The sequence below is a fragment of the Macaca nemestrina genome, chromosome 1 (genome assembly GCF_043159975.1).
Source record: "Macaca nemestrina isolate mMacNem1 chromosome 1, mMacNem.hap1, whole genome shotgun sequence".
NCBI classification, from domain to species: Eukaryota; Metazoa; Chordata; class Mammalia; order Primates; family Cercopithecidae; genus Macaca; species Macaca nemestrina.
The window spans coordinates 226995949-227018395 of record NC_092125.1 but is presented as its reverse complement, the minus strand read 5'-3'; the positions used below and the strand labels follow the sequence as shown (position 1 = coordinate 227018395).

The 22447-nt window shown below is 49.2% G+C and overlaps 1 protein-coding gene across 17 annotated transcripts in view; it reads left to right on the top strand.

Moving 5' to 3' along the window:
• LOC105479380 (calmodulin binding transcription activator 1) overlaps positions 1-22447 on the top strand; it is a 975024-nt gene that overhangs the window by 313208 nt on the left and 639369 nt on the right. For all 17 annotated transcript variants that reach the window (XR_011606163.1, XM_071067081.1, XM_011737369.2 and 14 more), the window contains one exon: positions 3074-3141. Coding sequence is in view for 16 of the 17 variants with exons in the window: in XM_071067081.1 (XP_070923182.1) it covers positions 3074-3141 (68 nt within the window). In the remaining variant the exon portion in view is untranslated. The remainder of the gene's footprint in view (positions 1-3073; positions 3142-22447) is intronic.

Here is a 22447-nt window from a genome sequence, read left to right as displayed (position 1 = left end):
TTCGGAAGCCCTGTCAGGCTGGGGTGAGTGCTGGCTGAAGGATGTCCATGAAAGTCCTCTTTGGGTGTCCCGGGTTTTGGAACAAATCGCACGTTTAGAGGTTGGGATCCACTGCACCTCCCATCCCCTGGGCCACTAAGGGTCACTTGTCTTGGCATGGTCCTGGGCAGGGGCATGGATCTGGGGGCTGGCACAGCCTATTCCTCTAGATACCGGATCTCCTGAAGTTCAGGTAGATGAGCTGCTGCACGTGACAAGTGGCTTAGTAAATCCACATACTGACTTCAGCCGTGGTCTGCTCTGGTTTTGTGAAGCCAAATGGGAACCGATCGACAAACCAACAACTCTGAACGGTCATTCCGATGTTACCATTCATTGTCTGCAGGCATGAACGGTCATTCCGATGTTAGTGTTCGTTGTCTGCAGGCATGGGCATGCGGGGGTGTCCAGAGTGGTGGAGGTGACGGATGATGATTAATCCAGCAGTGGTGGCAGCCTCTGACCTGGACCATTTTGGTACCTGTGACCTCATCAGGGGCTGCTAGACAGGTGCCTCACACCACGTAGATCTTTTCTTTTTTTTTTTTTTTTTTTTGAGATGGAGTCTCGCTTGTCGCCCAGGCTGGAGTACAGTGGCGCGTCTCGGCTCACTGCAAGCTCTGCCTCCCGGGTTCACGCCATTCTCCTGCCTCAGCCTCCTGAGTAGCTGGGACTACAGGCGCCCGCCACCACGCCCGGCTAATGTTTTGTATTTTTAGTAGAGACGGGGTTTCACCGTGGTCTCGATCTCCTGACGTTGTGATCCGCCCGCCTCGGCCTCCCAAAGTGCTGGGATTATAGGCGTGAGCCACCGCGCCCGGCCTCGTAGATCTTATAGTGATTCATGGTAGCTATTGTTTGGGGCATACCTTCTGCCAGCCAGTGTATTTAGAATGATCATTCCTTAGAACTGCCTCATGAGCTGATAGTCTCCCAGTTTCATAGGAAACTGGTCTAGACAGGTTAAGTAATGTGCTCAAGATGAGACAGCTCATAAGAGGCCGAGCTGGTACCCAAAGCCAGGACACTGTTTGCTTCCGATGCGTGTGCTCTTAACTGTGATACTATGTTGCCTTCCTACAGTGACATAGAGTTAATTAAATAATTGGCAAAGTTTTAGCCAGGAACTGCTGCATTTTGCTGCTTTTAAACTCTTGTGTCAACTATCTTCAGTAACAGACTCTCTCTCTCTCTCTCACTCTCACACTTGCATATACATATTTACTTCTGCCATGCACGTTTTTCCTACCCCATCCCATCCCATCCCTCCCTCCCTCCTTCCATCCATCCATCCATCCATCCATCCATCCATCCATCCATCCATCCGACCAGCCACCTGTCTAACAAACACTTATCAGGTGCTTCCTATGTGCCCCAGGACACTGTTAAGTCCAAGGGATGTGTCAGCGATAACATGTTCCGTATCCTTCTCATGCTTCAGTGGGGGATGTTATCTGAGTAAACAAGCAATTAGAATGCAGAGTGATAAATCCTGCCCACTGGGGGAAGGTGCCAGTGCCACCCAGGCAAGCAGGAGGGATAACTGACGCCGTCATGAATAGTTAGGGAGGGCCAGCCAGAGGAAGGATCTGTCTACAGTGAGACCTCAGGGAAAGATTTTTCTAAGGAGAGGAAATAAAACGTGAAAAGGCTCAGGGATGAGAGAACAATGTGCTGGTTGATCAGCTGCTTATTTATGATTTCTTCAGCTGCAGTCAGTGATAGAAACTTGCACAGTGAAGCAACTCTATTTTTGCTATAGGCTTCTGCTTCCCAGGTTCTTTGTCAGGTCCAGGCTTCCGGACAGAGGTGGTTTGGGCTCTGAGTTCCCAATCACTGGCTGCCTTGTGGGGGCCGGCTCCATGCTATGTGAGGCCTTGATCTCCACTCTTGGCCTGTGGCCTTTGCACTGCATGGCACCAGGGCCATTTTCTATTCTCACCTGCTCTGCTTACTGGGCTTCTCTTCCTTCTCAAGGCCAAGTTTAGCATCTCTGGTCACAGGTGTCAACTCCATTATGTCCCAGCTGAAAGAGGCTGCTTGCCTCCAGGCAGAGGGGCTGCCGCCTTCCCAGGAGCCCTCTAGGGACCCCGGCTGCAGAGAGAGCTGAGGTGGAGGCCTCCCCTCTGCATTTTCCTGATAGTCAGGGCAGCAGCTCTGTGTTGTGGCATCACCAGATCAGGGGAAACGTGTACTAGTCCAACCTTAATTTAACTTACAATCCCTGCCAATTTCATGTTAGCAGATCCTCTTGGAGTTGGAATTAAAGGGCCATATCATGCCTCGAGCTGGAGCAATGACTTGTGTTGATGTCACTCACTGGCCTTTTATGGAAATTATTAATAAATCAGTAATTCTATCTGCAGTGATGTTGTTGTGTTTATAAATATTTAATTTACCTTCAGGTGCCCGCATTTTCCTCCTCTTTACCTTACACTCTGCTGACGTCGCTCTTCTTTTGGAAACACCGCTCACTAGATTTATCAGTAGTGGGAGAGGTTAACTTATTTCTCCCCCCGCTTCTTCCCTAGAATATGGCTTTATAGTGTCTTTTCTTTTTAATCTTTGTGTGATTTTGGCTCAGGGGGTTGAGGATGAAGCTGAGAGGATGCGACGTCTCTTGTGACAAAGAGGAAAGATTGGTCCAGCTTCAGAAAAGGACGAAACTTTCCAATTATGGTCTATGCATCGTGGAGACTTGTTGTTGGCATGTGTTTCTCCCTCCCTAAATTAATGACATTTAGAATCTGAAATGGTGTCTGATGTCTTCCTCCCACAGAGAAATATTTTCGTCCTTGCCACCGACTCATCTTTTGAGACCCAGTGCTTTGATTACTACCGTGTGACAGGTTCAATGGAAAGGACTGAAAAAATCAAAATAGAAACAGAGTCCAAGTCGAGTGTTTCTCTAGCAGGGATGGAGTTCCAGGCCCACAAAGGAAAACAGCAGCTGGGAAACAGCAAAAACTGTCTTACCTCTCAGGATCCAACGTGAGCTAATTGTTGTTATTATCTTTTTATTCTTCTGTTTCAGGAAATTGCAGCTTATTTAATAACATTTGAGAAACACGAAGAATGGCTAACCACCTCCCCTAAGACAAGGTAATGTCCCAGATCTTGCAGTTTTTCACGTATGTACAGTAAGTGGATTGATTTGCATTGATTACCTGATTTGGCCAGTCAGTTCATGGGCAACGAGTTGAAAATGCCATGTTGTGCTGGATGGCTTTCGACACTGAGGTCTCATTCGTTGACATAAGACTGTGGCAGTGAACACGATCAGACGGATTAAAAAGAGTACAAGTGCCATCCGCCAGTTGGAACTTTTCACCTGACGGCCGGATCCTTCAGCCGGGTGCTTGGAAGCCTTCAGAGGCAGGAGCCTCAGGGGAAGTTTATTTTGGGAAATTGCTTGCCTGCCACTAGTGTTCTCTAGAAACGTGCTTTGAAAAAAGAGAAACCAGCTTAACTGCCCACTTTTATCTCAACGTGTCTTACAAACTGAAAGTCAAGTTATTCTTGATTGGTGTGATTGGTGGTAAAGCGATCCTCCCAAATCAGAAGCAATGGCTAAGCTCGCAGTTTATTATGCAGTAAATGTCCTTGAACCTGCTAACTGCTACAAACACTTAGCTTCTCTCACCACTCAGAAATAGAAGGAATTGGTGAAAATAGAGCTGACCTGCGTTCCCCCAGCACCAGTGATGTTACCAACTTGTAAAGAACGGTGACGTTGGGACTTAGGGTTGATTTTTAAAAGGCAGCCTCTTTTTGTCCTCCCCAACTCTAGGTTTTTATTTTTGGAACGTTACAATCTAGAGCTTCGGAAATACATGACCACTGTCTTCCAATTGCCGTGAGTTTTCTGTTAGCAGTGACAGGACCCAGGTGTTTATTAGCTGGCGAGGTGGTAGCTGGAGTGTGGTTTACACAGGATGCCTGGACTGCAGGCTTGAACGGAAGTGGTGGAATGTCCAGTCGGTTTCACATTGGACAGAAGCCCCAGAGTCCCCAGGTTGGTTAGCTAGGACCAGGGAAGGGTTGGGTGTGTCCTCTGTGCCCGTGGCCCATCAGCTTGACCTGTTCATCCTTTCTGAGTCATGGGAAAGGCCATCCTTGGGAATGTTTATTCATTCTAGAAGGAATTTAAAAACATCACATTATTAGGCTTAGATACTTGCTGGTTAGCATCTTTTAGATGAGGGCACAATCCTCCCCTTTGAAGGAGGCTAGAGGGTATTGTGGAAGGAAGGTTAGTGATTGAGGCTCCCTTCCCCAGGTAGCTCTGATTGCTTTACCTCCAGCCTGAGAGTGGGAGGAGGGTCCCTCCACAGGAGTCCCCAGTACCTCAGCCTGCTGGGACCATGGTTTTTCCTTTGCTATAAAATCAAATAGTTTATCTCAATCAGCTTTTGCTGTGATAATTCTGCGTAAGAAATGACCTGCAAGCTTAGTGACTTTAAACAACAGATCTTTATTTTCTGCTCATGGGTCTGTGGGCTGCGTGTGGCTTTGGGTTGAGGTCAGGTCTGCTGTGTCCATCATTTTGCTGTGGGACCTAGGCTGAGGAAGCCCCCTCTGCCTGGGAAATTTGCTTCTCCCAGAGGAGCACAGAGGCTTATAAGCCCAAGGCAGTTGATGCAGGTGCAGTTAAAATTCCTGCTCAGATATGGCATCATATGTCATGCCTGCGGATAAATCCACTGGCCAAAGCAAGTCCCCTGGCCAAACCCAGTAAGAATGGGACTGGGAAGGACATCCCTCCACAGAGTCGGGGCAGGGGTGGGCAGTGGAGAGGATGGGAATACAGTGCACTGTTTGGTGAATACGGCCAAACACCAATAGAGCCTGACGCCCTCATCTCCTCTTTCTTCTGCGGCATCTTCTTGGAGGACATCATTCTCAAACTTGAGCAGGCATCAGAATCAGCTGGGGGCTCATTAAAATGTGGGCCCCAACCCAAGGTTTCTGATTCAGCAGGTGCGGTGGGCAGCGGGGGCCGGGGTGGGTGCTGAGCATGTGTTATTTCTAACAAGTTCCCAGGCAGTAGGATGTGGCTGGTCTGGGATTGCACTTTGAGGACCACTGGCCTGGTTTTCTGGGGGAGAAGGAGGCTCATCTGATTTCTGCCTCTGGACTATTTCCTGACTCTCACGGGTGGCCCTCATCTCAAGCAGCCACCAGCCTCTCCGTGCGCCCTTCACTCTCTGCTGAAACACTCCTTAAATCTAAGTGGAAAGAGAAGAGCTCCTCCTCAGCCAGAGGGAGCTTCTCTGGAACGCATCCCGGGCCAGACATCTGATTTCAGATATGCAGACGTGTGCTGGGTTTCAGCCACCCTTTGATGGCAGAACGGGAGAACATTTCAAGGCGGTGGTTTTACCTTGAGTTTCAGCCTTTGGAGTTTGGGTTACAATTGAAAAGGGGATGTCACTCAGGGTCATGCCTGACTCGTGTGACTTTCTGGGGTACACATAGAGACAAGAGACCCACCCCGAGGCACAGGGGTGCGCCTGACAGAAGGAAGGCGGGTTTCAGATGTGGTCAAATCCGGGGTTGAGCCCTGGCTCTGTCACTCAGTGGCTTTGTGACTGTGAAAAGGTCATCTTAGCTCCTTTAAAAGCCCTGCGTTTTCTTCTTCATATAGAAAATGGAGTCGATGTTGATCCCGTCCTTGCTGGGTCACAATGAGGATTGAATGTGGTCATGTTTCTGATTCTGCTTCGCATGCCGTGTGGGTCTGTCCGTGCACGGGTGTCACTGTGCCTCTTATCTGTGGGGCAGTCCCCAGCCTGCTGGAGGCTTTGACGTCGGCAGGCATCTGCCAGGATTTCTCCAGGCTTTGGAAGGACGAATTTCTCTCCTAAAGGCAGAGGGTGAAGACGGAAGGTTTCCTATTAGTATTAAAATATCCACTCGATGTTTACACTTGAAAGCTTCTTGTCCCAGGAGAAGCAAAACTTGCTGTGGTTGTTCAAGGACCTTCCTAAATTAGTGGTTGAGTTGTGTTTGGATCCCCACCCCCATCCCATCTCTAGTATTGAAATTAATTGGTGCAGTTAACTGCTGAGTTCATACAAACTGGCCTCCTGGTATTAAGGAATTAATGACACCAATACTCTGCTGAACGAGAAGGCAATACAACTTCTGTTTGCCGCCGCCGCCGCCGCCGCTGCCACTGCTAATTTCATTTTAGAAAATTAATAAAAATGAATTGCACCACTGACATTTATAGAGTTTCCTAATAAAATGATACATTGTTTGTGTGGAGGAATCCCTATTAAATTAATTGTTGTAATCAGTTCACATATAGATGTTGGTATAGGAGCTGCAGAGGGGCCCCTGCTTGTCTCTGTGGCTTGCTGCCGGCTGGGGGTTATAAATATAGTCCTTGCTCAGATACTGCCCTAATTACAGAGACGGCCCCGGGAGCCCTAGCTCACCTGCTTAATAATGAGGTGTGTTACACAGAGGCTCCCGGGGCTGGGGACCCCAGGGGCAGCCACGGTATCACAACAGAGCTGAATGCCTCCTGTTCAAACAGCCTGTATTGTACTCTCAGCAACTGGGACCTCCGGTTTGAAAAATCACCCTGAGGGACGTGTTTATTTGGCACTTGCTGTGTGCTCAGTGTGATAATAATACCATTTGGAGACCCCAGGGAACTTCATGCTCCCCACCCTGCCAGGTGAATTGAGAATCTTGGAACGAAGAGTGTCCTCCCCCTGTCTAGAATGTTCTCCCAGCTCCTCCTGCAGGCCTTGACTGGGTGTCCCTTTCTCAGGGAGGTGTCCCTGACCATGCAGTTTAAAGTCTCGCTCCCGGCCCCACCCAGCCAGCCCCCTTTCCTCCTTCCTTGTTTTCCGTTTCTCTGGAACACTCATCGCCTTCTGACACACTGTGTCTGTCACGATTGCCTTGCCTAATTTATGTATTCGTTACTTGACCGATTCCAAAGTGTTGGCACCAAGGGGAGAGGGATTTTTAGTGGGGCTTGTTCATGAGGCGCCCCCAGGGCCTAGAACAGTATGGACACCTCCCAGGCCCTCAAGAAATATCCATAAAATGAACAAAAGTGATGTAGAAAGGTGAGCCTTGATTGTAGTGAAGAAAGGGACCTAGGTTTTCTCCACTTCAGTTTTCCGGGTGTTTCTAGTCCCAGGATTGTCTGGTTGAGCCAGCAGTGTGCTCTCGGGCACCGCCCATGGGCTGGATGCTGTGCTTTGAAACCCTCCTGGCAGCTCTGCCAGGTATAGAGGGTGTGTGCCCTCCTGGGCCTGCATGGTGAGTCCGTGCTAGAACTGGAACTTGGAACTGGAACCCAGGGTGATCTCACTGCAAAGCTCATAACCTTCACTTTTATGTGTGTGAAGGTTCCCGGGGAGCCCATCAATAGCTCCTCTATTCCTCTCCGCCTCTCACTGCCGTGAATTCCAAACCAACCAGGAAAACCAGGCTCCAGGCAAAGGTTCCCTTTGTCAGTAAGCGTGGCTCATACGTGTCAGCCAGGAGGGTGTTCTACACTGTCCCCCAAGTAGGAGTTAGCCCCCCAGTCACAGGCAGTGTGGGAGAGCTGCACACCACTGCAGGGGAGCAGGTCCCTTTCACCAGAGGGCAGGGAGCAGGGCTGAGCCCAGTATAGGCAGGCAGCTGCAACACTGAGCAATCCCTATTATTTATTCCTCCTCCCCTGGGAAATACGCAACCTTCCCTGGAAGCCAGGGACACACAAACTCAAGATTGAAGTAAGAGCATATCCTTCCCAGGACTCCTGTTTATACCAGTTAGAAAGAGGCTGGAAAAGCTGTTAATTATCTAATTAATTAATTAGATTGATATAGATAGCACCTTAACATGGAAGCACTAAGGGTCTAGTAATAGAATTTTCCTATAATGAACACTAAATGCTTTTTGGTCAATAAGCAAATAAAACAGCCAAGTAGAAGGAGGAGGTCTAGAAGGAAAGGAGGAGAAAAGTGAGCCCTGAGTTTCAAAAAGACTCCAGTGGCTCAGAGAGAGCTTCCATTCTCCTCTTCCTGGTTTCCTGACCCCATCTGTCCATTCTGGCTTCAAGTGCTCCAGATCTTTCCCTGCCCTGATGGCGGTGGACACCAAGCTGTGATCCTCTGCTCTTTCGTCCCACATTCTCCCTTGTGGGGCTCCCAGGACTCCCTGACTCCATGGTCTGACTGTCAAGTCTCTGTGGATCTTTCCCCACATCCGACTCTGTCTTCCTGGCACCTGCATGCCGTGTTATGATCTCCAACTCGCCATCTTCCCCCCTCCTTCCCTGACCCCCACTCTGCTTTCCATCTTCTGACTTCCCTGGTTCTAGAAGAGCCACCTCGTTTGTGGAGATGCCAGAGCACACAACGTGGACTCCAGGTGGCTTCTCTTTCTCCTTTGTCCCCTGCATCTCATTAGCCACCAACTCTGCCAGTGTTTCCAACTGTAATTCACATCCTCATTTTCTTATGTTTCCCCTCCAGGATCAGCTGTGTCCTCACTGCCACTGTCACGCTTGGAGTATTGAAATATCTCCTACTAGGTTTCCTTCTCTAAGTCGAACTCCTCCTCCCCATTGGTTTTCCTGAAATACTGCTTTGATTCCATTGTTATTCTCCTTGGAAGCCTCAGAGACTTCCTGTGAGCTGAGGCCAACTCTCCAGTGATGTCTTTAAGGCCGTTCTTCTGTCTCAACCCACCCTTTTCCGTTTATTTTCCTTGACCTCCCACCTCCAGGTACTGCTACAGTTGGGGAGCGGCTGGCTGCTCTCCGAACATCTTTCTTGTCCTCCACTTTGGCCTCCACTTGGCATTGCCCTCACCTCAAATGCCCTCATGTCCAATCTGGTCTGCCTCTTCCTGGGAGCCTTCCCCAAACTCATTGACTCAGGGCGAGTCCTCTTCCCTTCCTGCTCCCATAACTGCACGTGCTTTGTCGTCAGTTGTTTGCCAATTCAGCTGTCATTAGTAAGTCTTCCCCAGTGGGGTGGTGCATTCCCCAAGGACAAAGTCATGCTGTCCCTTTTATCTCTTCACAGCCTGTGTGCAGGGAGGCCAGGGCTTTGATGGGGTGGAGTGGGGGCTGGACAGAGTGTGGACTCCTTGCACAGAAACAAGTTTGCCCAAGAGGCAGAGTGCCAGTGCCTGCCATCCATGGGGTTCTTTGTCCTAGACAGCCCTTGGGGTCCCAGCGTGGTACCAGCCTGTGAGCAGAGACCTCTGCCTAGAAAGCCCGTGTTATCAGGCCCCAGGCTGGTCCTGGTGCAGGGGGGCTTGTCTTTGTTCAGTCCCACTGTAAGACCCCTGGCAGTGACCTGTTGGCCACCTTTAAGGCATCTATCTGCTCTTTAGGACAGACAGAGGACTTTTCTAAGGAAGCCCCTATTCCTGGTAAGGCTGCTCGAGTGACTGGAATAGAATTGCAAAAATCATTTAAAAATTCCCAGAGCTGAAAAGAAATGCAATTCTGACACCTGCTGCAACCTGGATGAAGCCTGAAGCCGTTATGCTCAGTGAATCAGCCGGATGCAAAGGGCCACACATTGTGTGATCTGCTGACTGAGGGATCTAGAGTAGTCCGCTCTGGAGATGGAAAGTAGATGGTGGTTTCCAAGGGCTGGGGTGGAGGGAGGGAGAAATGGGGAGTTAGTCTTCAATGGGCACAGCGTTTCAGCTGGGAAGACGGGTGGTGGTGATGATGGTGGCAGAGTAATGTGAATGTGCTTAATGCCATTCAAAATGGTGAAAATGGTAAATTTTATGTTACATATATTTTACCACAGTGAAAAAAAATTCCCAGAGTTGCCTCTGTAGCTTTTCCTCAGGTGTTCAGCTGGGCAGGGTTGGCTGGGGTGGATGAATCGTGTATGTGTGTGTGTGTGTGTGTGTGTGTGCATGCCCAGAGGGTGCTGTTGGTGGCCAGAGTTCGGGAGGGCAGTTTTAGACTCAGAGCATTTTAGGACTCTGTACGTTGGAACTATGCAGGAAAATGGAAACTGGGTCGGCAGTGGTTTCCACGAGTGGTTTCCACGTGTGGTTTCCACGTGGTAACCTTTGCATTATGCTGAACCGGGGACCTGCTTCAAATTAACACAGAGATGTGTCACGTTAGGTGCGTTTCAGCATTTGCATAATGTATCGCAGATCCTTGGCCAAGGCCATCGTTGGCCAAAGGGCAACTGCAGGGCAAGGAAGTTGGCGGGTGCCACGTCTGTCAGAGCTCCCAGGGAGCCTCCTGCCTGAGGACTTCCTCGCAGGGTACCTGTCACGTAGTTTTCGTTTATTTCCGGGATGAGGCGGGGAATGAGCTGTGGCCTGTATCCTGATGGAGTGTCTGGCAGTGTCTCCACAGTGGTAGGGAAGTCCCCAGTCTCTGCATGGAAATAGGTTTGCCCTGAATTCCAGTTATCTTTATCCTAGTTAATCCCAGAATACAACATGTCAAAGCAGGGGCAACCCACGGAGGCCACTTCCTCACATCCCCTCCGTGTCCAGGAAGTTGGCCACAGTGGGGGCGCTGATGGCTTGGTGGGGGACTGTCATACATGCTGGGCTCCTGATCAGAGGACACGCGAGCCTCATGTGACCTCAGTGGGCTTAGCTACCTGTTGAAATGGCAGCACCAGCCCAGGGCTCATGTTCCTGGCACAAAGAGCTGAGGGTTGACGTCCAACCTACCCCTCCTCACTTCTTGGGGCCAGGAGTGCAAGTCTCCAGTGTCCTGGAGGAGACAAGAGGGAAGTATTGATGTTTGTGTCTCTGATTCCTCCCTGGGTTAGACAGCTACCAACCTGTGGCTCCTGCCCACCCCACCCCACCCCACCCCCTTTTAAAAAAATTTTGATATGGAGTCTCACCATCAGCCAGGCTGGAGTGCAGTGGTGTGATCTCGGCTCACTGCAACCTCCACCTCCTAGGTTCAAGTGATTCTCCTGCCTCGGTCTCCTGAGTAGCTAGGATTACAGGTGCCTGCCACCACTCCTGGCTAATTTTTGTATTTTTAGTAGAGACGAGGTTTCACCCTGTTGGCCAGGCTGCTCTTGAACTCGTGGCCTCAAGTGATCTGCCCGCCTCGGCCTCCCAAAGTGCTGGGATTACAGGCGTGAGTCAGAGCGCCCGGCTCCCCCTTCTTTTATTTTTATAAAAATTATACGTGTACATAGTTTAGTATGTCACATGGCCCTAAAAAACTTGTAAGAAAAGATAGCAGCCTCTGCCCTACAGCTCAATCCTGTTTCCCAGGGGCAGCTGCCCTCCAGTCTTTTGGTTCTGATATTTACTTCCAGATTTCTAAATATGTTGACTCTGCTGTTTCTTGATTTGTCAATTTTAGACATCATCTTCCGGCTTCCTCAGATGCTAACTGAGGATTTAGCTTTCTTACTGTGTGCACTGCCTGGCTCTTCCTTACCTGGGGGAGGGGCTGGTTAATGGAGGGAGCTAGCTTTCTGTTGGTAACTCTGAGGTTCTGCATCTCTACATTTTTTCTCTGGAGCCATCTGGGTTCTCCTGAGAAGGACTGGTCAATGTGCTGCCTAGTTTGAGCTGGCCTGGCTGCTAGCGGTCTGGGAGGGCCAGGCAGGGCAAGGGGCTGGGAATGTCAGCATTCAGTATGAGAGCTATTACTTAATTCTCCCAGTTTCTTGTTTCTTAATTCTCCCAGTTTCCGTGTTTCTGGCCTCTCTTCTGCTGTTTCTGAGTTTGGAGTCTTTCCAGACTCCAGCTCTTCAGAGAATCATTGTGTCTCCCACTTGGGCAGAGGCCAGGGGGTGGTCGCCTGTCTGCTCAGTGTAGACGTAGGACCCTGGGAGGGTCTACCACCCCCTACACAGATGTGCGAGCTCCCTCTGCTTCCCACCCCAATCCTAACTTCTGCCTTCCGTGGCACCTGCTGCTTCCAATTCACGAGTCTTCTGGGGGCTTGGCAGGCGGGTTAGCGTGTTGGTCCTGAGGTCCACCGCACGGCACTCGGATTTTCGCTTCCTAGATTCGGCTGTGTCAGTTACCAACCCTGCATCTGCTTCCCGTCTCTCCAGAATGTGTTGGCGTCTCTTATCCACGCTCGTCTCTGTTCCCCTTGGCTTTCTCCTTGTGGATTTATACTTGTTTTCATTCCTTTACTGCCATTGGCGAGGACGAGCGATGCTTAGTCCTCCCTGTGAGCCCTGTTTCTTCCTCACTGGCCTTCGCCCAGAGTCGTGGCGAGTGGGACCTGCTCCCCTTGTTGTCTCATCCTTCCTCTCTCTCCTCTTCGTTTCCTGCTCACTCTCAAGCCAACTTGCTGTTTCACTCTCTTGCTTTTTTCTCTTTTTCCAAGTCTTTTTCAGTCTGCAGAAAGAAATGCCTCAAAGTGCAGTTTGGAGGTTTCTAAGTGCGCAGCTGCTCAGGGCTGGGAAATCCTGCTGCTGACACGCACACATGTTTCTTGTGTGCGAGGCCCCAGGTGTGCAGCCCGACCCACGCCAAAGCCCCGTTTGGCCTCCTCTCCACCTTCTTAATGCACCACTCTTAGTTTAGAGCCTTTCCTGGCATTGGCACAGGGGCGTGGTGTGGCCTCTCCCTGAGCAGAATTTCAGGGATCTTGGGGATGGCCAAGGCCATCCATTATGTTGTGCATGTCCCCTGACAGTGGGATCTCGATGGCTTTTATTTTTACATGGTTCTGCATGTGTCTTCTTTGGATTATACTGGGACAAAAGCCTTCACGGCAGGGGCTTTGTGCCAGGGTGCCTGTGATGCATGTTGGGGTGCTGGGGCACCCCAACAGGAGATTGCCTGCCCAGGGTGACACCTGCCGGCATCGCTAAGCAGGACACTCTGGCAGTGATGAATACTTCTGAGAATAGAAAAGCCCCCGGCACTGTGCTCACACCGATCGATAGGTATTTGCATGCTCTGTCTGTGTCCATTGATGGTCATTTTATTTTGTTTCTGGCACCCCCCAGTTTATTCTTAGCATCTTCAGCCCCCTCTCCTGGGTTTGGAAAGTTAGGACTGCCTGGCATTTCTGTCATGGGCATGGATTGGCATCTGTGGTGTTTCCTCTGGATCAATTCTGATGCCCACGGAAAGGGAAAGGGAGCTGGCCTGCAGGCCTTGTGGCATTGCGAGGTGGGAAGGCAAGTTCTCGGAATAAAGGACTTTTTGCAATTCATAAGTTTCTGTGTAATGAGTAATCACCAGATCATCTGGGTGTTCTGGGCTGGAGATTCTCCCCCTGTGCTGTTTGGCTAGGAGGTATTACTGTCTTTGCTATTCTTAGATTTTCCACAGTCCTTCATTATGGAGCTTTCTAAAAAAATTAAAAATAAACCAAAAACAAAGGAAGGAAATCTTTTCTGGTTCTCCAACTCTACTGCATATCCCACTTTCCCTTGAGCTTTTATGTGGTGTGTGTGTGCTTATACACATATGTACACACATACACAGCACACATGTAGACACATGCATGTGCTGAGGCACTTACAGACACAGAACCATACACATGCACATAGATACACAACTACACACATGTACACACGACACATGCATGAACAAATTTGCAACACACAACAGGTGTACACACAGCACAGAAACAAATACACATGTACACATGTAGGCACATACATATGCATGTGCCCAGGCAATACGGACACAGCATATACATGCATATATACACACAACTACAGACGTACACACATGTACCCACAACACATATGTACAAGCAAATATTCAACACATGCATGCATGCAGCACAGAAATACACATACACATACATACAAGTACACACATGCATAAATACACAATACACACATGCACAGCTTCCTGTATTGGTCATTGTTCTCTTGTAAGAAGTCTCTGGGAAAATTTTTCTTTTGTTCATTATGTGTCTTAGGGAGAGGAAATTTTTTGGTAGAGGAAATTTTCTCCTCAAAGAAAAAATTAATTTTTCTATACTGGCTACTCCTGACCTCACCTGGCAGGGAATTTATTGTTAATTAAGCTGTTTAGTTGAGGTGACTCTTGGGGGGAAGAGGAGCAAGAGTCCAGACCAGGGCAGCCACGTCCGGGAGGGGAGGGTCCTGCTCTGCTGAGGACAGGGGAGCTCACTGAAGCGTTGGTGGCTGGCGTTGTGACTTCCCATCACTCCCTCCACCGGGATCATCTGTAGGAATTCAGGATCTGAGCTTTTTCTTTTGGCCTTCACCTGTGGTGGAATTGAATTTGCATGTAGAATGGCGGCTGGTGCCTAGGCCGAGGGATCAGAGAAATCAGCCCACTGTTAGGTCTGGAGAACGATGTTGAGGCAGGTGATGAAATTATGGAAGAACAAATGTATGCGCAAGGCTGGAGGAGGGAAAACAGATGAGATGCTTTAGCTTCTCCCCAGGAGCACAGCCTGCACCGTGAAATGTGCCATTTCCACATATTTTCACACCGAACATCCACGGCCCTTCCGCCTCCAGTGTCATGGGCTCACTCTAATTAATTCAGGTCACCAGCGTTGGGCCATGCTGGCCTTCTGATGCTGGGGGTTGACAGAGCTCTGTTTGGGGAACGGGTGTCATCTTCTCCCTGGGTTATGAGCGAGTCTTTTTATTCCTGAGCTGCGTGACACCGAACCGTCACCTTCTTTAGTTGTTGGTTGGCACCCACTCTTCTCTTTACTCGGTGAATACTTTCTGACTGCTTCCTGTACGCCAGGCGTTGTGCTGCGCATTGGGACATAATGGTGACCAGGACAGATCATTTATAAGAATTGCAACTTTGAGGAGTGCTACAAGGGTCAAGTGTGGGGAGAAGCTGCCCCTCTAGTGCATGGGGTAGGGGAGGTTGGGCTGACTTCCAGATGGGCTGCTGGGTGCAGTGGGGTTCCCGGCAGGGTGGGGGTACCCTTGAACAGGGTACCTAGCTGAGTAGCTATTATTAACACCCTTGCCTGGTTGCCCTGGGGATGGAGAATGAACTGGAAGTCCAAGGGTGAAAGTAGAAAGAATCCAGAAGTGCTCACATGCCAATGTAGATGCCATTTTCCGGATGGGAGGACTGAGGCACTGTCTGTCTGAGATGCACATATACACACAACTACACACATGTACACACAACACATGCACAAGCAAATATTCAACACATCATGCAGCACAGAAACACACATACGCACATATACATATAAACACAGGCACACACATGCATAAATACACAATACACACACACACACACACACCTCCCTGTATTGGTCACTGTTCTCCTGTAAGAAGTCTCTGGGAAAATTTTTGACTTATCCTTGTCCCATTAGCTGCTATCAGCAAAGACGCAGTGGGGTCTGACCTGAGTGTGGAGAGCCAGGGGAGCTCTGGGGGAACTGGATCCCCAGAGGCTCCAAGCACCAAGCTTCGGTTCCCCCTTGAATGCCAGCTGCTCGGATTTGGCTGAAGTCGGACTCACCTGTCCCAGCGTCCCCTGGCACTGTGCCCCTTTTAAACTTTCTCCCACTCCCATCTCTGTGTGCTCAGCCCCTCCCCTTCCAATCAGGCTGTCACCTGAGGCATCAGGAGAGGACGTGGTCTCCAGGGACAAGGGGGTCGTGCTGGCTGTGGCAGCTTCACATCATAGGCCCATTTACATGTGAGAAAACGGTTGTTGACGATGATGATGGTGACGGATAACGGAGAGACTGCATGGGGGGAATTATTCTTAGATATAATTGCCAAACTTTGAATTCTTTTTAGCTGTGATACAGAATTCCAAGGTGAGAAAAAAATCTGGCCCTTCATTTTATGAGTAACTGATTAGGTTCTGCTGCTTCTAGAAAAATTCCAGCCTTAACCCCATCTATCCCATCAGTGTGTGTCTGGGAATATCCCTAGTTACGCCATTTCTCTGGTGCTTAATTTCTTTACCCAGTGCCAGAGGGTCTGCAAGGATATGTATGAGTTTTGCAGTTTATTAATTTTGCATTAAATAATTAATAGTAAAGTTAATTGATGAATTATTCAATTTTCAGGTAAAATGGTATGATAAATATTCATAACTTATTTTATTAAGGGAATTTCCATTTCCTATGTCATTAAATCTAGATTAACGAAGGCTGATTTTAAATGAAGATTGAAAACAATTGTGCTTTGGAATTAATTTACCAAGTTAAGGTCATTGCTTTGTGAGTTTACCCCCTGCCAGAAAGTTCGGGCTCATCATCTGGGAATGTATCTGAATTCGCAGAAGTCACATTGCCGTCAGTTAGGACAGTTCCCCAAATCTGCTGGGAACTTCCCATGAAGGGCACTGACATGCCCCTGGTGGGGTGGCTCAGAGGGAGGGGTGGATCTGGGGCCTCTTCCTCCGTTCCACTGAGCACCGGGCTGTTGCTTTGAGCTGTTTGTTGTCTTCTCAGGAATTGGAACACAGTTTATTGTTAACATCGGTCCATACATCCCAGGGAAGGAATGCCTCAAAGTTGATTTTAAAATAACTTTGGGGCCAGACACGATGGCTCACACCTGTAATCTCAGCACTTTGGGAGACTGAAGTGGGCAGATCACTTGAGTCCAGGAGTTTGAGACCAGCCTGGGTAATACAGTGAGACCCCTGTCTCTACAAAAATACAAAAACTAGCTGGGCATGATGGTGCCCCTGTGGTCCCAGCTACTTGGGAGGCTGAAGTGGGAGGATCACCTGAGCCCAGGAGGTTGAGGCTGCAGTGAGCTGAGATCGCGCACTGCACTCCAGCCTGGGTGACAGAGTGAGACCTTGTTTAAAAAAAAAAAAAAAAAGTTTCCCTTCAGAGTTTTAGGAGGTTTATGCAATGATTTCCTATCCACTAATGCTCTTAGTCAAGGGTTAACTACAGTTTCAGTTTTTATTTGTGTTTTCTAGTTAGCTGATTTCTTTTAGACCTGGTTTATGTTAATTTGTAAAACTGCTTAGATCACAGACCCACAGAGTGGTGGTGAGAAGTTTCTGAGTATCTTACAGGCTGCTTACAACGTCCAAAACCCCTTCAAATCTGGGATCTCAATCCTCTCAACAACCGTGCAAAGCAGGTAATGCCTAGGGATACACTGAGGCAGAGAGAGAGAGGGAGGAGGAGGAGAAGGAGAAGACGAAATAGAGGAAGAAGACGGAGCAAAAGGGAGGGAGGGAGATGGAAAGAGAGAAGGAGGGAGAGAGGGAGGGATGGAAGGAGAAAGAGAGAAAGATCCAGAGCAAGCCACGTCTCACAGTCTTCTTTCTCCTGTCTGGCCACTTCCCTCCACTCCTGGATGAAGAAACTGAGTCCTGTCCGGCCACTTCCCTCCACTCATGGATGAAGAAACTGAGTCCCAGAAATTATGTGACTTACCCAAGGTCACTTCGGCTAATTAGGTACAGAAGTTGGGACTAGAGCCCAGATCTTTCTTTTTCACATTTGAGTGCTTTTTTCACTTCGGTGTCTTTCTTAGCGCTTTAAAATAATTTTTAACCGCCCCCGAGTAGTGGAACGCTTGGGAGTATTTATAGCCCCGTGGAACCGTGTTTCTCTATTTCACCAAGTGTTCATTATAATTTTCCAGTGAAACTTGTTTGCTCTGAGGAAGTTGATCCTACGGTAAGCCTTCATTTCAGAGGAGAGCATTTGATGTTGCATCTCATGAACCTGCTCTCCTAAAATTATACCTAATTGGCTTGGAAAGTGGCTTCCAACAAGCAGATGGCTTAATATCTTGACTTTCTGGTGTGACTCAGGGAGGCACCAGGATTAGATCTGGTTTGAGATAGTGGTCTTGTTATTTGGAGGATGAGATGCTATCAGTAACGTGTAGACTGGAGTGGCGGCCTCTGGGGAGATGTCGTGGAAACCACCAGGGACAGCCTGTGTCATCAGGGATGTCAGATGGCAGGTGGGGTGGGGAGAAGGGCCTTGAAATGCAATTCCATAATGTCTAGCATTAGTCAACAAGCTGTTATTGAGTGCCTGCTGCGTGCACAGGTTTGTAGTAGGCACTGTGGGGTTACAAAGGCAGTAGAAAACATGGCCCCTAATCTAATTGGAGAGACAAGTCACGCATATCTGAGATAACTAGAGAGAAGTTCCCAGACAGCACACACAGGAGAGCCTGGTGTGCATGTGCATGTGTGCATGTGCGTGTGTGTGTGTGTATATCTGTGTGCGTGTGTGTGTGTGTATGTGTATGCATGTGCATGTGTGTGCGCCCACACACAGAGCTGTGGGGGGAATGCAAAATGGGGCCAAGATCAATTGGATTCAATTGATTTCATTGGGAAAAACAGCACAGCAGCATTTGTACGGGTGAATTTCAATCAGAAAACTGTGAACTTTGGTGGGGAACGGCATGCCCTGATGGGGGACGGGAGAGACGATGCTTGGGCTTTTCTCATTCTTAAGCCACACGGAGAGCAGATTAATTGATGGCATTGGCATAAATGATGAGAGGATTCTGGCGGCCATGGAATGCAAGAAGATGGGACAAAAGCCGAGAATCCCTGCAAGAGCCACCTCCCGGAGGGGTGGGTGCTGCTGGGATGCCTTTTCTGTGCACGCTGTCTGGGACCCTGGCCAGGGCTCAGCCAGGCAGCGCTGTCTCTCTCAGATCTGCTCCCTGAACTGCAGGGCTGCCTGCGAGGGCACAGCCTGGCCCCCGTTTAGTGAGTGTCTAGATGGGCACTGCGAGACCAGAGGACCTTTCCAAGCAGGGACTCCAACCCGTGTCTGTCTATTGAAAGCCTGTTTGTCCCATCAAGCTAACGGGACCGTAAATGGAAGTGTTTACAGGGTCACCCTGATGAGTCACTGGCATCATCTGCCTGCTGACTTCTTCCTACACTTGAGAAGGGTGCCTCTTAACCAGACACACAACCACCCCCTCCCTCAGTCCCCATGGGACATTTGACAATGTCTGGAGACATTTTTGGTGGTCACCATGGGAGGGGCCAAGCTGCTGGCATCGGGAGTAGAGGCTATTGATGCTGGAAACCATCCTATGGTGCACAGGACCGAGCCCTGCATGAGTGAGTGATTCAGCCCCAAATGGTGATAACAATACGTCAGTGAAGAGAATTCCTACCAAAGTGCTTGGTGGTCAAGAGCCAGGCTCTGTATATGAAGCCCAGCTCTTTCATTTAGTAGCAGAAAATTACCTTCCCACTGTGCCTTGGTTTTCTCATCTGTATAATGGGAATAGTAATAGTACATATTGTTGCAAGGAGTAAAAGAGTGAAACATGTTAAGCACTTAGGGCTTAGTGTCATTGGTGTATTTATGATGATGATCTCCCCAGGAATCCGCTCCGAACGGCAGCCTCAGATGGCCCTGGGCTCTGTCCGCACACAGCCCAGTTCCTCCTCGCTTCTGCTTTTGTGGTTGTGCAGAAGGATGGCCTGAACTCTCACGTCATTCTCAACTACCAAAAACGATTCAACAATCCTTGGGGTGAAGAAGGTTCAGAGAGGAAATAGGGGAGAAAACTCAGAGAGTCCACATCACAACATCCAACAAAGAAAGAGCATTTTAAATAGGAGGTGGTGGTTAAGAGAGTCAAATGCTGCATGGGAAGCCAAGCTAAGAGCCCAGACTTATTTATTTATTCAACAAATATTTATTGATCATTTTATAGTTATCTATTGTGCTGTGACTAACTGCCTCAAAACTTAGTGGCTTAAAATAACACCTGTGTGTCGTTTTGCCCTGTCTGTTGATCAGGAATCCAGGACAACTTAGCTGGGTCTCAAGGTTTGTCTTGGGGCTGCAGTCAAGGTGTTGCTGGGGCTGCAGGCTCAGCTGGACACTTGACTGAGGCGGGATCCAATCCCAAGCTCACTCATGCATCGTGGGAGGATACAGTTCCTTGTGGGCTGTTGGCTGAGGGCTCAGCTCCTCTCTAGCTGTTGGCCAGAGGCTGCCCTCAGTTTCTGCCGCGTGGATCTCTCCAACAGGGCAGCTTCCTTTATCAGAGCGAGTTAGCAAGAGACTATAAGAGGGTGAGCAAGACAAAAACCAGAGTCTCTTTGAAAATAAATTTCACAAGTGACATCCTTCTACTTGGCTGCCATTGGCTTCTTAGAAGTGAGCCATTAAGTCCAGCTCCTGTCAAGGGGAGGGGATCCCACAAGGATGTGGCTTCCCGAGCAGGAGTCATTGGGGGCTCCCTCAGATGCTGCTGCCCTACTGTGCATTACACGAAAGGACTGATAAGAGGGGTAAAGTGTAGGAAGAACAGGCTACAAACTGGGAGTTCATCACGGCATCAATATGCACTCTCTGGGTGGCACTGGGCAAAGCATTTTTGCCTTTCTGGGGCTCAGTTTCCTTCTCCTTACAATGGCTGAATTGGATTCAGGGATGGCGAATATGCATGATCCATTAATGCCCAGAGCAGATATTACTACCCATGATGCAGTCTTCTGTGAGCTGGGTGCACCCTCAGAATCCCTCCTAATACAGCTCTCGTTTCAGACAGACACGACTCATTGATCAGAGATAGCACTTGTGTTGAAATCCATCTGCCATCCCTGTGCAATCTGAAAAGAGACATTCTGCGCTTATGGCGCCACAGACCACCAATCAAGATGTCGCAGTAAAAATGGGCAGATGAATCGTCCTCCCATTGGCCCGAGTGAGAAAGCTGACTCCTTAGTGTTTGAGGACTGGTGTCCTCGTTCTGCACCTCAGCCCTTTCCTTCCCAGAAAGTACCCAGTGTCTAGATGGGATGATTCAGAGGGGACACTGCTGAGGAGCACGTGGGGTCTGAAGCCCATCATGGGATTAGCCTCACGTCTTCTGTTTGGCCCCTTATGGGGGCAGATTTGACCTCAGTAGCTCTGCTGCCTATGGCCAGCTGGGAAGTGAGCATGGGTCTTTCTGGAAATGAGCCGGAGGTGGCCTGAGGTGTTTCTGCATTCAATTTATCTGAGTTTCAAGTGATTTATCCTGTTCCTTCCTGGATCGTGTTCCTGGGCTCCAGGTGATGGCTTAATTTGCTTCTGAAATCTGGATCCCACCCATTCACTGTCTTCCAGTAGCTGCTGGGGGCAGCCTGTTAACAAGGAGCACAGCACATTTTCTGGGCCATGTAACCCTTTATCCCAGCCCATTAGAATTTTCAGCACCCCCTTCCCTTTTTTTTTTTAAGTTTCTTTTCCTGAAGGGCTAGAATGTTCTGAGGCAGCTTAATAGACATCGATTTGCAATGATTTTTAGCCACTGTGCTTCAGGAGAGTTGAGGAGCTGATGATTAATCCTCGCAACAGCTCTTTCCTTTTGTTTTAAAATGACCTAATAGCTGAATTGCGCGAGCAGGCCGGGCCAGCCTGACCCAGTTCGGCTCCTTGCCTTCTGCTGCTTCATTCAAATGAGTCCGCGATGAATTATTCAGCCCTGCTACGGGGGAGAGTGAGTGCTCCTCCTGTAATATTTAATCAGCAACCTGGGAGGACAGCGTCATCTTTACAGACAGCTGCTGCTCACTTAGAGGCAGATGAATGAGTGTTCTTAGAAGCTGGGTCGGATTCCTGCCTTTTCAAGGAAGGTGGCTTGTCCTCTGATCTCAGAGGGATGGCGCCGCTCCTCGGGCTCACCTGGGATCCCTTTGGTCAGTCCTCTTTCTATGTCAGCAGAAAGCATCCCCCAGGGCCTCCCAGCCTAGGGACTGTGTGCGACCTCGATTCCCAAATGTGCCCCTTCAGCAGTAGTGTCCTCTCCTCTGTGTAACAAACCACTGAGAACTTAATAACTTAAAATGACTTGAACGCATTGTCTTACAGTTCTGTATGTTAGACGTGTGACCCACGTCTCACTGAGCTGAAATTAAGGTGTCAGAAGGGCTGCGTTCCTTCTGGAAGCTCTGTGGGGAGAGTCCTTCCCTTCACCTCTTACTGCCTGCATTCCTTCGCTCTGGGTCCCTTCCCCCATCTTGAGAGCCAGCCACAGAGCATCTCTCTGGCTGTCTCTCTTTCTCTGACCTCCTCTCCTGAGTTCCCTTTCTATTTCTAATGACCATGTGATTACATTGAGCCCAGCTGGATAATCTAGAATCATCTCCCCGTCTCAAGATCAGCTGATTAGCAGTCTTCATTCAACTTGCCACCTTACTTCCCCTTTACCACATAATCTAACATAGCCACAGGTTTCAGGGATTAGGACATAGACATCTGGGGAGAGGGGTACATGATTCCACCCTCCCATACCTACCATTGCCTTAGCTTCATCATCCCTGGTTTTATAGAAATTTCTATTGAGAAGAAAACCTCTGAGAACCTTCCTGAGCACGCTGTCTAGTCCAATATTAAGAGCATGGGCTCTGGGGACAGCCAGGCTTGCACCCATCTTAACGCTGCCATCTGTGAGTTCAGGGAATGGTGTCGGACACATGACGGCTGATGAACAGTGGACAGGTGGCTTCACCTCTTGGAGCTCCTGTAAAATGGGTT